The 14,575-nt window shown below is 42.7% G+C and overlaps 1 protein-coding gene and 1 pseudogene across 1 annotated transcript; one reads left to right on the forward strand and one right to left on the reverse strand.

Annotated features, from left to right (window-relative positions):
• Positions 1-9,266: 9,266 nt before the first annotated feature.
• Positions 9,267-12,722, reverse strand: LOC118904239 (annotated as a pseudogene).
• An 843-nt stretch (positions 12,723-13,565) lies between these two features.
• SMIM40 (small integral membrane protein 40) lies at positions 13,566-13,808 on the forward strand. The gene has a single exon (XM_036870155.1). The coding sequence runs from the start codon at positions 13,566-13,568 to the stop codon at positions 13,806-13,808; it is 243 nt and encodes an 80-aa protein (XP_036726050.1).
• The last annotated feature ends 767 nt before the right edge of the window (positions 13,809-14,575 follow it).

The following is a 14,575-nucleotide window of genomic DNA, read 5'->3' on the forward strand; positions in this document are numbered from 1 at the left end:
TGAGGCACAGTGAGGCCAAACAATACCAGAACATTATTGTTGTCAGAGTCTGGAGCAGAGAAAGGTTTATTGCAGGGCCAGGCAAAGAGACGGGTGGCTCATGCCTTAAAAAGCCCAGACTCCCCAAAGGCTTTCAAGCAAAGCCTTTTTCTTTTCCTTTTTTTTTTTTTTTTTGGCCACACTGTAGGGCATGTGGGATCTTAGTTCACCGACCAGGGATTGAACCCGTGCCCCATATAGTGGAAGCAAGTGTGGAGTCTTTACCACTGGACCACCAGGGAAGTCCCAGCAAAGCCCTTTTAAAGGCAAGATGAGGGAAGGGCATGGTTAGTTGTTGCAAACTTCTTGGTGTGGGATCCTTTGTCCTTGCAGCTGTCCAGGTAGGTCAGTTCACAGGTCATGATGTTCCTCTAAACCTCCAACAAGACAAATGTTATTCTGTGTTCAGGTCAGGTCAAGGTCAGGCTATCCTGTATACTTGAAGCTATAGGCAACATTCTTTTACAAAAGGTGCAGAGCCAGCATGACTAAGCACAGGAAACAGAGCATAAAGATTAAAGTAAAAGGAGGACTTTCCTGGTGGTGCACTGGTTAAGAAGCCGCCTGCCAATGCAGGGGACACAGGTTCGAATCCTGGTCTGGGAAGATCCCACATGCTGTGGAGCAACTAAGCCCATGCACCACAACTACTGGGCCTGTGCTCTAGAGCCCAAGAGCCACAACTACTGAGCCTGCATGCTGCAACTACTGAAGCCCACGTGCCTAGAGCTTGTGCTCTGCAACAAGAGAAGTCACCGCTCACCACAATTAGAGAAAGCCCACGTGCAGCAACAAAGATCCACCGCAGCCAAAAATAAATAAATAAATAAATTTTTAAAAATAAAAGAGGGCTTCCCTGGTGGCGCAGTGGTTGAGAATCTGCCTGCCAATGCAGGGGACACGGGTTCGAGCCCTGGTCTGGGAAGATCCCACATGCCGCGGAGCAACTAGGCCCGTGAGCCACAATTACTGAGCCTGCGCGTCTGGAGCCTGTGCTCCGCAACAAGAGAGGCCGCGATAGTGAGAGGCCCGCGCACTGCGATGAAGAGTGGCCCCCACTTGCCGCAACTAGAGAAAGCCCTCGCACAGAAACGAAGACCCAACACAAGCCATAAATAAATAAAAACAAATAAATAAAAATTAAAAATAAATAAATAAATAAAAGAAAAAAGTAAAAGGAACAGATCTAATATGGAGTCATATTTGTTCTTCCCTAATACAGAACTAGCTAAAAACCCATTAAAAGATGCATTGTGAATAAAATTTTATGTTTATTGATATCTACCAAAATGTATAATATATTTATGTGATTTTGATCAATTTGCTTTGTTGCTAATAGTTCAATCCAAAAGAAAAGTTTAAACATTTAGAGTATTATGGTTAAAAGAAATTAAAAAGAACTAATTTTTAAAAATATGTTTTGTTACAGAGAAATATAGAAAGATCAATACAAGACTTTCACATATAAAATACATTAAGAAAAAATTATGTAGTGGAAGTGAATGAAATATGAATTCAAGGAAAAAGTAAATAATGTAAAATGTCCAGCTTTTGAAGAAGAGTTTATTCATATGTTTTATCTGGGTTTTTTTAAAGATTTTTTTTTTTTGGATGTGGACCATTTTTTTAAAAGTCTTTATTGAATTTGTTACAGTATTGCTTCTGTTTTATGTTTTTTGGTTTTTTGGCCTGAGGCATGTGAGATCCTAGCTCTCCGATCAGGGATTGAACCTGTAACCCTGCATTGGAAGGCGAAGTCTCAACCACTAGACCACCTGAGAAGTCCCGATTCAAATGTTTTTTGAAAGGATGATGTTGAATATGAAAAAGCTATGGCATTGGGGCTTCACTGGCGGTCCAGTGGTTAAGACTCTGCTCTTCCACTGCAGGGGGCGCGGGTTCAATCCCTGGTTGGGGAACTAAGATCCCACATGCCTCGTGGCACAGCCAAAAAGAAAAAAAAAAAAAAAAAGCTATGGCATTTAGGTTCTATTGGTTACATTTAAAACAGTAATATAAACAGTCTTATTTTTAAATGTTGATATTTACAAGATACTAAAATTTTTACACTGTTTGTAGTTATTTAAATTTACAAGGAAAGAAATTAGATATGAAGTAAAAGATATGCAGGAGGTCACATAGTTTTCCAAAATGTTTTTAGGGAACATGCAAGCAAAAAAATTGAAGACTGATGAACTAGTCCTGGTACTATTAGTACACCCAGGCAAGAAGGGACTCTGCCTTGAGCCCACATTTAAGAGGACACTGCATGTCAACACACACAATTTTGAAGGGACATAGGGGTATCTCTGTTACTAAGGAACTGACACTTAATTCTGGCACAGTGTATTAATTATCTCTCACTATATAAAATTACCCCCAAACTAGTAGCTCAAAGCAACACACATTATTTCATGATTTCTGTCAGTCAGAAACCTGGGAGAAGCTTAGCTGGATCCTCTGCTTCAGGGTCTCCCATGAAGCTGCAATCAAGGTGTTGCCAGTGATCGCATCTGAAGGCTCAGTCGGGGAAAGACCTGCTTCTAATCTTGCTCCACGAATTGTTGGCAGGATTCAGTTCCTTAAAGGTTGTTGGACTGAAGGTATCAGTCTCTTTTCGGCTATTTCCCAGAGGCCACCCTCAGTTTCTTGCCATGTGGGCCTCTCCAAAGTGGCAGCTTGCTTCTTCAAAGCCAGCAATAGAGTGCCTACAAGACAAAAGTCATGACTTTTAATCTCAGAATTGACCTCCTGTCACTCTTTGCCAAATTCTATTCATTAGAAGCAAGTCACTAGGGGACTTCCCTGGTGGCACAGTGGTTAAGAATCTGCCTGCCAATGCAGGGGACATGGGTTCAAGCCCTGGTCCGGGAAGATCCCACATGCTGTGGAGCAACAAAGCCTGTGCGCCACAACTACTGAGGCTGCGCTCTAGAGCCTGCAAGCCACAACTAGAGCCTGTGTGCCACAACTACTGAAGCCTGCACGCCTAGAGCCCGCGATCCGCAACAAGAGAAGCCACCGCAATGAGAAACTCACGCACCGCAACAAAGAATAGCCCCCGCTCTCCGCAACTAGAAAAAGCCAGTGCGCAGCAACAAAGACCCCACACAGCCAAAAATAAATAAATAAATAAATAGAAGCAAGTCACTAGTGGGAATTCCCTGGCAGTCCAGTGGTTAGGATTCTGTGCTCTCACTGCTGAGGGCCTGGGGTTCAATCCCTGGTCGGGGAACTAAGATCCCACAGCCACGCGGCATGGCAAAAAAGAGAGGAAAAAAAAAAGAAGCAAGTCACTAGATTCAGTCTACACTCAAGCGGAGGGGATTACATATGGGCATAACCATCAGAAGGTGGAGATCACTGGGAGCCATTTTAGAAGGCCTACTAGACACAGCATGACCATAAGTCTAAACATCTGCTGTTATAATTAACACTATTCAAGTTGCAAGGAAATGTGTCTCCTTACCTCTTGTCCTCTATCATTGAAACAAGAGGTGATGGTGACCAAATGCCGTGAAGATTCATAGGTTTTGCTGTTGCTGACCCTGCAGATGGCCACTTGTTTTGGATGCAGGGAGAATTTAGCGGTGATAGTGATTAAGTAACAGAAAAGACAAATCAATTAACTTGTCAAACCTTCTCTCTCAGTCAGTATGAATGCAGTACCTTCTTACATAATGATGTATCCTTTCCCAGTAGGGTCACAGTTGCCCACAGTGGCTGAGGAACATGTTCCTGTACTAAACAATTAATATTACTCTTCAATTTGTATATATGCATATGTATGTATAACAAATATGGCACATGAAGTTACACTGGCAACTAAATAGTTATCTAATACTTGAATAGTTTTATTTTTATAAAAATATTTCATAGGATTTAATTAAAATTTCAAAAAGTTAAATTTTCAAATGGCAGCTTTCTTTTTTTAAAATTAACTAACTTATTTTATTTTATTTTTGGCTGTGTTGGGTCTTCGTTGTTGCTCGCGGGCTTTCTCTAGTTGCGGTGAGCGGGGGCTACTCTTCCTTGTGGTGTGCAGGCTTCTCATTGCAGTGGCTTCTCTTGTTGTGAGCACGGGCTCTAGGCACTCAGGCTTCAGTAGTTGTGGCACGTGGGCTCAGTAGTTGTGGCTCGCGGGCTCTAGAGTGCAGCCTCAGTAGTTGTGGCTCATGGGCTTAGTTGCTCCGCAGCATGTGGGATCTCCCCGGACCAGGGCTCAAACCCATGTCCCCTGCATTGGCAGGCAGATTCTTAACCACTGCGCCACCAGGAAAGCCCTCCCTTCAAATGGCAGCTTTCTATAAATAACTTTTAATATTTATTCAGTATAATTTGCAATTTACACTTCAATTTTAATAGATGATTTAAATATTAGAAAAATAACATTTGAAAGATGATAATAATTTTAATTTTACATTAACTTCATTATATGTCTTCATGAAAATATATTCAAATTATGTAAAGTTTGAAGTCAGTTGCATTTAACTTTTATTTTATTTTTAAATTAACTAATTAATTTTTGGTTGCGTTGGGTCTTCATTGTTGCGTGCAGGCTTTCTCTAGTTGTGGTGAGCAGGAGCTACTCTTTGTTGCAGTGTGCAGGCTTCTCATTGTGGTGGCTTCTCTTGTTGCGGAGCATGGGCTCTAGTCGCGTGAGCTTCAGTAGTTGTGGCACGTGGACTCAGTAGTTGTGGCTCGTGGGCTTAGTTGCTCCACGGCATGTGGGATCTTCCCTGACCAGGGCTTGAACCCATGTCCCCTGCATTGGCAGGAGGATTCTTAACCACTGTGCCACCAGGGAAGTCCTGCATTTAACTTTTAAATTCTTTAGCCCATTACCGTTAATAGAACACAGATTATATGAAAATCTCAATTATAACAACATAATTAGTGACTTTGCAAAAATGAAGATAAGAAAAATAAATGGTTTGAAATATATATTTATTAACGTGTAAATAATGCATGTCTCTTTTAAATTGAGGTAACATTGGTTTATAATATAAGTTTCATGTGTACAACATTATACTTCTACTTCTGTATACACTATAGTGTGCTCACCACCAAAAATTTTGTTTCCATCCATCACCATAAAGTTGACCCCCTTTACCCACTTCACCCTCCCCTCATCCCTTCACCTCTGGTAGCCACTGCTCTGTTCTCTGTATCTACGTGTTTGTTTTTGTTTGGTTTGGTTTGTTCATTTATTTATTTATTTATTTATTTATTTTTTAAATTCCACATATGAGTGAAATCATACAGTATTTGTCTTTCTCCATCTGACTTACTTCACTTAGTGGAATACCCTCAAGATCCATCCATATTGTCTCAAATGGCAAGATTTCATCTTTTTTAATGGCTGCATAGTATTCCATTTAATATACATACACCACATCTTAGTTATCCTTTCATCCGCCAGTGGGCACTTAGGTTGTTTCCATAGAGTAGCTATTGTAAATGATGCTGCAGTAAACACAGGGGTGCATATTTCTTTTAATTAATGTTTTCATATTTTGGGAATAAATACCCAAAAGTGGAAAAGCTGGGTCATATGGTAATTCTATTCTTAATTTTTTGAGGAATCTCCATACTGTTTTCCACAGTGGCTGTAGCAGTTTACATTCCCACCAACAATGTACAAGAGTTCCTTTTCTCCCTCCACATCCTCATCAACACTTGTTATTTCTTGCCTTTTTGATAATAGTCATTCTGACAGGCATGAGATGATATCTTGTGATTTTGATTTGCATTTGCCTAATAATTAGTGATGTAGAACATCTTTTTCATGCGCCTATTGGCCATCAGTGTGTCTTCTTTTGAAAAATGTCTATTTGGCTCCTCTGCCCATGTAAAAAAATCAAATAGTTTTTGAGTTGTATGAGTTCTTTATATATTTTAGATTTTAAGCCCTTATCAGATATATGATTTGTAAATATCTTCTCCCATTCGGTAGGTTGTCCTTTCATTTTGCTGATGGTTTCCTTTGCTGTGCAGAAGCTTTTTAATTTGATATAGTCTCCTTTGTTTATTTTTGCTTTTGTTTCCCTCGCCTGTGGAGACATATCCAGAAAGATATTGCTACAATTGATGTCAAAGAGCATACTGTGTATGCTTTTTTCCAGGAGTTGTATGGTTTCAGGTCTTACATTCAAGTCTTTAATCCATTTTGAGTTGATTTTTGTAAATGGTGTGAGGTAGTGGTCTAGTCTCTCTCTCTCTCTTTTTTTTTTTTTTTTTTTTTGCATGTTGGCTGTCCAGTTTTCCCAGCATCATTTATTGAAGAGACTATTCTTTCTCCAGTAATGCACATCTTTATTTTGTTACTCATCCAGCCATATCTGGCCCACCAAAAGAATACCTAGATACATGCGATAATAATTAAATGTAGTCATTTTGATAGTTTTTCAACTGTGTTGCTTTACACACATTCTTTTGTTGTTATGAAAGTAGACTTGGCAAAGTAAGAGTAAAGAACATACCTAACAGTTTATTAGCTTGATGATTAACTTTAAAAAATTTAGACCTATGATATGTGAGCCTCCATTTTTATTCTTGCCCTGGGGCACCTTCTTTTCTCTCCTCAGATCAACTCCCTCATGCCCAGCTGATGACATTACTTCCTAGTTCACTGAAAACCAGGGACAACAGAAAAGAACTTCTTTTTCCACTTCCCACCTTCTCCTACATTTCTACCCTTAGACTCTGTCTCCCTCCAGGCATCACAAATATGTCTATCTAGGGTCACCCCCTCCACTTGTGCACTGAATCCCAGTCCTTCTCAGTCAAGAGCATCACTCCTACAATTGCACTCCCTAGTCCCTGTCCCTGTCTACTCTGTCATTCCTATCAGCATATAAAAATACCAAAATATGCCCATTTTAAATATCCTTCCTCTGAGCCCACATTTCTTTCTACATTATGCTGCATTTCTTTCCTTCCCTTTAAGGCAACATTCTTTGAAAGGACTGGCTGTACTCTTGTTGTCTTTCTCATCTACTACCTTGTCTTGAACTCTTTCCATTTCTTCTGTCAAGAGGTTGGTTTATAGACTCACAGACATAGAGAACAGACTGTGGTTGCCAAGGATGGGGGTTGGGGGAGGGGAGGATTGGGAGTTTGGGATGAGCAGATGCAAACTATTATACATAGGATGGATAAACAACAAGGTCCTACTGTATAGCACAGGGAACTATTTCAATATCCTGTGATAAACCATAATGGAAAAGAATATGAAAAAGAATATATATATATGTATAACTGAATCAATTTGCTATACAGCAGAAATTAACACAACTTTGTAAATCAACTATACTTCAATAAAATAATTTAAAAAAAGAATTGGGTTATGAGGTCCATACCTCCTCCCCTTAAATCTAAACATGTTTGTAACTGTCTTATAACCAACAGAATGCAGCAGAAGTCATACTGCATGATTTCTGCAGCTAGCTCAGAAAAGATTATACAGCTTCTGCCTTACTCATTTCAACATGCTTTTGGAGCCATGAGTGCCATGTAAGAATTTTAACTACTTCAACGTTGCCAGGCTGTGAAAAAGCTCATGCTACATGGAGAGGACAAGTGTAGGTGTTCTGGCCAACATCCCCAGCAGAGAGCCAGCTGACAGCTAGCATCAACTGCCAGACATGTGACAGAAGATGCCTCCAGATGATCCCAGCTCTCAGTGGTTAAGTCACCCTCAGCCTTTAAGTCTCCCCAGATAAGGACCCAGACATCACTGAGCAAAGACAAGCCATCCTTACTGTGTTCTTTCTGACACAGTATTCCATGAGCGTAATAAAATGGTTGTTTTACACCACGTTTTGGGGTGGTATGTTAGGTGTGTGTGTGTGTGTATGTATGTATGTGTATACATATATACATTCATATATTTCCTAGCTCTATTTGCTGAGAAGGCCTAGGAACAATGGCATCATAGTAGCAATGAAGATATCTGGCACCCAGATCTTGGTTTCCAGATACTATCCTTTGTTAAAAGAAGCCAGAGAGGGCTTCCCTGGTGGCACAGTGGTTAAGAATCCGCCTGCCAACGCAGGAGACACCGGTTTGAGCCCTGATCTGGGAAGATCCCACATGCGTGGAGCAACTAAGCCCGTGAGCCACAACTACTGAGCCTGCACTCTAAAACCCTCGAGCCACAACTACCGAAGCCTAGAGCCTGTGCTCCGCAACAAGAGAAGCCACCACAATGAGAAGTCCACGCACTGCAATGAAGAGTAGTCCCCGCTCACCGCAACTAGAGAAAGCCCACACACAGCAACGAAGACCCAACGCAGCCATAAATAAAATAAATTTATTAAAAAAAAAAAAAAAGAAGCCAGAGCCTCTTGAAGAAATGGTCGATTCCTGGGCTAAGTCAGGAAAAGTACAAATTGAGCCTGAATTACCTCTTGTACCAGAAAGTAAGGAAATGATCAAATAATGTTGTAGACATTGCAAAAGGACACAGGAAACAACTTGAAGCACTTTCTCATTTGCCAAATTTGGGATAATTTTTTTTAACCTTACTTTCTGTTTAATTCATTTTGCCAAACAAACATAGTGAAAACTTTAATCTGACTAACTGTACAGAAAATAGAATTTGTAGCAAACATAACAGCATAGACTTAAGTCCTTGGCAAGCTGGATCTCCACTGAGATCCCATAGATTGCCTTGTAGATAGCCTCCTGGGAGGGAGGTCCTAGGAGGGAGAGGCACAGATCTGCCAGTCCCTATCAGAAGCACAGGCTTCACGTGGGAAGGAAAAGCACAAAAAGTAGAACTGATGTTACTTGGATCTCTTATCACTACACGTGGAAGAGTTCTGATTGCTGGCCAAACTCAAGGTGTTGTCTTCCCAAACCCATAGTCCTTGGGCATCCTGCCTGAGTCCATAGGGGATAAGTTTCAAGTTCAATGGTTCTGAAGCCTCTGCTTCACCAGAACCTGCAAAGTAAATTTGGGGGTGGGGGTGAAGGTGGGGAGGGGTAGACAAAGTCATAATTGCTGGTGTCACCAGTGCAGAGTCTGAGATCCCAGACTTCAGGACCTTGTTTCAGGAGGAAACAAGAGAGGGTGCCAGGTCACCAGCAAGAGTCCAACTGCCCTAAGCCTCAGTACTGTCAACCAGTGCCCCAGGAGTATGAGGGAGTTCAACAGCGGCGGCCTAAGGTCCCCACTAAGCTGCTAGGTGTCTGGGAGTCCCGAAGGGCGAAATGGGACTCGTTCACATCCTGTGCTTTTTGCGGATGACAGCCATAGCCAGCAGCCGATCCCTCTCGAGGAGTTCTTCACGGAGCTTGGCCTCGGTGAGACACTGGTGAGGATGCTGCCCTTCATCTCCTTCATCTTCACCTCCATCAGCGCCAGGATGTCCAGCTGCTTGTCCAGCTTGTGCAGGAGCTCCTCCTCCGTGGTGCCTGACGACAAGTAGAGTGGTCCGAGCCAGTATCAGGGAAGCCCTCACCCCCCTCCCTGTCCCCCACCAGCTGGGGGCCCTTGGGGCACTCTGTGGCCTCCAGTCCTGCTGTAGTAGCCTCTAGCTCCGATGCCGCAGCTGCTGCGGCTGTGGCCTGTGAACTCCACTTGCACCACCAAGCCCATGGGCTTCCCATCTTCTCCCGTGGGAATGGTGGGCGCCAGGCGGCACGGATCCCAGAGTCTGGCACCTCCCAAATTTGGGATAATTTGCGCATGAAATTAATGATGATAGTAACTGACTACAATTAATTAAATAAAATAGAAATGCATGGGTCCAGGTAATATAAATAAATATGGTAGTAATGGATTACAAGTTATTGAGTAAAATAGGAATCCGTGAGTCCATATGATATAAATAAATAAATGAATAAATCAGGGAGAAAGAAATGTTCTTTTATAGTCGATTGTTGACTGAAAACTGAAGAAGAAATGACGAAGTAAAAAAAAAAAAAAATCACCATTTAATAAACATCATCGGGCTTCCCTGGTGGCGCAGTGGTTAAGAATCTGCCTGCCAATGCAAGGGACACGGGTTCGAGCCCTGGCCCGGGAAGATCCCACATGCCTCGGAGCAACTAAGCCCGTGCACCACAACTACTGAGCCTGAGCTCTAGAGCCCACAAGCCACAGCTACTGAGCCTACGTGCCACAACTACTGAAGCCTGCACTCCTAGAGCCCGTGCTCCACAAGAGAAGCCATGACAATGAGAAGCCACAACGAAGAGTAGCCCCCGCTCACCGCAACTAGAGAAAGCCCGCGCACAGCAACGAAGACCCAACACAGCCAAAAATAAATAAATAAATAAATTCTAAAAATAAAAATAAACATCATCATGCTTACTCCGATGAGAGTCATAAAGGGATGCTAAGGCAGGTGGTGGAGATTTGGTGCTGTGCCAGATACTTAGGAATTACAAAGGGACAGTTATGGCTTTATGGTGAAAAACCTGCCAGACTGGTTTGGCAGCATCAAGAGTGAGCCGGTTTGCCTCCAGCAACTTCTGATGTGATACACAAAGGCCACATCGTTTCTCTCTTGCCCCAACATGCACTTAGGTTGGAGAGACATTGTACAGAAATGAAAACCCTGTACTCTTTAAAACTGATTCATGAAAGAGAAAGACAGACAAACTGCCCACATTGAAGGAGTCTGCAGATATGTGACTACCAAATGCGATCTGTGATCCTGGACCAAAAAGGACAGAGGCATTAGTGGGACAGCTGATGAAATCTGAATTGTACCTATAATTGGATAGTGGTGTTGATTTCCTGATTAGGATGGTGTATTTGTTTGCTAGGGCTGCCATAACAAAGTACCACAAACGGGGCGGCTTAAACAGTAGAAATTTATTTTCTTACAGTTCTGAAGGTTAGAAGTCAGAAATCAAAGAGTCAGCAGGGTTGGTTCTCTCTGAGGGCTGTGACAGAAGTCTATTCCATGCCTCTCCCCTAGATTCTGGTGGTTTGCTGGCAATCTTTGGCGTTCCTTGGCTTGTAGACACATCAACCCTAACTCTGCCTTCACGTTCACATGACATTCTGGTCTTGACGTATGCTGGTATGGACGTGATGTTCTGGTCTGGACATGACGTATGCTGGTCTGTGTCCAAATTTCTCCTTTTTATAAGGACATCAGTCATATTGGATTAAGGGTCCACCCTACTGCAGTATGACCTCATTTTATTTTAACCAATTACATCTGCAACAACCCTATTTCCAAATAAGGTCATATTCTGAGGTACTGGGAGTTAGAGCTTCACTATTTGAATTTTGAAGGGACACAATTCAACCCATAATAGATGGTTATATTGGGGTTGAGAGAAATAAGCAAATATAACCAAATGTTGACAAATGGGGAATCAGGGTGGAAAGGATATCAGAGTTCTCAATACTGTTCTTAAGTGTTTTCTGTAAGTTTGAAATTACTTCAAATTTTTTTTTAAATTCAATAAAGTGCTGAATTTATGTATTACACAAGATCTTAGTGCTGAACCTACCATGGGGAAGGAACTATAAGGAGATGATAAAGGTGTTTGGGTGGCTTTATTGCAAACTTGCCTGAGACACAGTGAGGGTATCAGAAATTAATACATTATGTTTACACAGCACTTCATAATTTACAAAAAAAAAAAAAATCTTATTTCGTTTGTCCCTCCTGACAACTTTGTGAGGCAAGACTTTTTCAATTTTATAAAAAAAGTAAAGAAAGTTCAGGTGACTGGCCCAAGGTCCCCATCACACAACTGTTAAATGTAAACTGAGGCATGTTAAAATTTTAAGTTTATTTGAGCAAAAAATGCATTCAAATGGGGCCGTGCCAAACCAGAAGTGGTAATGAGTGCTCCTCAGACCTCAGCCAGAGGAAAAACTTAAATGGAGAAAGTGTGGAAACAGAGAAAGGAAATTATTTGATTGGCTATAGCTTAGCCCAGTTGGCTGTGTGTGATTGGTTGTCCTTTAGTGTTTTTTTGTTTTGTTTTGTTTTGCCTGTGCCTCCCAGCATGCAGGATCTTAGTTCCCCAAACAGGGATAGAACCTGTGCCCCCTGGAGTGGAAGTGCTGAGTCCTAACCACTGGACTGCCAGGGAATTCCCTCCCGTGGCATCTTGATTACATGACCTTGAGGCATTTACAGGTTTAGATTTTGGCTTGCTTAAGTAGGCCGCCATGACATTAGAGCCCCTCAGTCTGATGGCCTCCTTGTTTAATTAACACAACTTATAAATGATTAGTTTGCACCCTCGTCCAGTTTTTTTTTTTTCTGACTCGTAATGACCTCCTGTGGCGGTAGCAAACGATAATACGAGTTGACTCTAAACAAAACTGTGACTTCCCTGGTGGTCCAGTGGGTAAGACTCCACACTCCCAATGCAGGGGGCACTGTACCATCCCTGATAGGGAACTAGATCCTGCAGGTATGCCTCAACGAAGTCAGCATGCCACAACTACGACCCAGCGCAGCCAAAATAAATAAACAAATATTTAAAAAACAACAACAAAAAACCTGTGACATCCTTTGTACCATTTTGGGGTAAACAAGTTCTTCCCAAGAAAACAATGTCTTCTTATTAAGATCAAACTGGAGTTTAGGTAAGAGACCATAGAGGCTCCAGATATGAGGTTCACTATGGACCCTTTCCTCCGCTGTCCACACTGCACCCCCCAACCACCACCTACGGGGCGGGTGTGGGCCCGTCTCCATATGGACTTCGATTTCCCTCATGAACTTTCAGGCCAGTGCCTGGGGAACAGGGTCAAGAAAAGGCCTTCAACCCGTGCCACAAGACAGCCTCTTGGACATTTCCCACCAGCTACTCTCACACCATGCCCCTCGCGCACAAGCTCGCTCTTCCTTATTATTGCCCCAATAGTTAAGTCTCGCACCGCTGGCCAATCATGTTCTTTCTCTTTTTATAAACCTCCGCCCTGGCTCCTGCAGTCCAATGATTGATATAATCGTCTTCGAAGTCACTAAGCGAGAGTGCGGGGTTTCAGCGCCGCAACCTCGGGGGCCTGCAGACCTGGGGAAGAACTACGCGGCTGCGTGGACTGTAGCTGCCACTGCTTGCCCCCCCCAACCCCACCTAGGTTAGGCGTGTCCCCACCACCCACCCACCCAATGTAAAGCTGAAAAGGGCCTTAGGTGCTTGACTGAGAGCGGCTCACAGTAGCATACTAGGTCCACTTGCTCACTCTGTCTGTAGGGGCCCAAGACCTTGAGCCTTAAGCTTAGAGGCCCAGAATGACTTGGGCAGCTCCAGCTGGCATGTCTCTGTTGAGCCTTCAGCTTCCGAAACACAGAATTATAAAACGGTAAAGCTGGACAGACTTTAGGAATTGTTTAATCCAGACCATTCACATTGCATTGATTGTTCCAAAGGCTCAGAGGCCCTCCCCTCCTTTCTTTCTCTTGGTTGGGGGAATTAGGGTCAAGCTCGGCAGATGCAGGACTTGCCGACACCACGCCCCTTAATCCTGGCAAGGCTGAGTAAGGGCTTCCATCCCAGCCTCCGTGCTCCAGACAGCTGTCACACTGTGGGTTAGGATGGCTGAGGAGGAGGGTGATGTGGACGAGGAGGATGTGTTCCTGGCGTTTGCCCGGAGGCCCTCTCCTCCCAGGGGTCCCCTGCGGCAGGCCATGGACAAGGCCTTCTTCATCTTCCTGGTCCTCGTCCTGACACTACTGACGCTGGAGGCTGTTTATAAGCTGCTGTGGCTGTTACCATGGGCAAAGTTTGGGGACTGGCTCCTGAGAACACCTCAGATGGAGGAGGAGCTGGAACTGTGACTGCCTTTCCTATAAACGTCCTCTTTCCCTGCCGCGGAGGTGAGAGGGGAGAAAGGGGGAAATGGGGGCTTTGGAGGGACACTTGGAGAGCTGAGAGCAGCTATCTTAAAATTTCTGCACCTATACTCCGGGAATTAATTTTGAAAAAGTTTATACTCCTCAAGTATTTTTAAGTAAGCACCTAAAACTTTTCATCATACATTAACATTGTTTCAAGGATGTAATTCCTGGCATACAAAAAAATATTCACATTTTAAAATAAAACAATTAAATCCATCTTTTGTGTGTCCAGGGGAGTTGAAATATCAGAGTGACTTGATATTCACCACCACTCGTTTAAAAATATAATTGGGAATCCTTCTTTTCTTCTTCCATCATTCTCTTTTCTCCTAGAACTCCTATTACCATTCTACTTCTCCACAGACAATTTTATGCTTTTATACTTGAAAGTCTTTTATTGACCAATCTATCACTCTTTCCTACATAAACATATATATTAATTGAGATGAAAAATATTTTTCTTTCTTGTGACCATAAGACTCTAGTTTTTTAGAAAAATTTCTTCTGGGTTATCATTACAATTATGTGAGCAGAACTGATTAAATAGCATAAAGATTGTACACATTTTCATAGTTGTTAATATTAAAGGTACATTTTTTTTCTATGTTTCAGCTTGCAGGATCTTAGTTCCCTGACCAGGGATCAAACCCCGGCACCCTGCTTGGCAGCACAGAGTCCTAACCACTGGACTGCCAGGGAACTACCTA

Source organism: Balaenoptera musculus, chromosome 11, assembly GCF_009873245.2.
Source record: "Balaenoptera musculus isolate JJ_BM4_2016_0621 chromosome 11, mBalMus1.pri.v3, whole genome shotgun sequence".
NCBI lineage: Eukaryota > Metazoa > Chordata > Mammalia > Artiodactyla > Balaenopteridae > Balaenoptera > Balaenoptera musculus.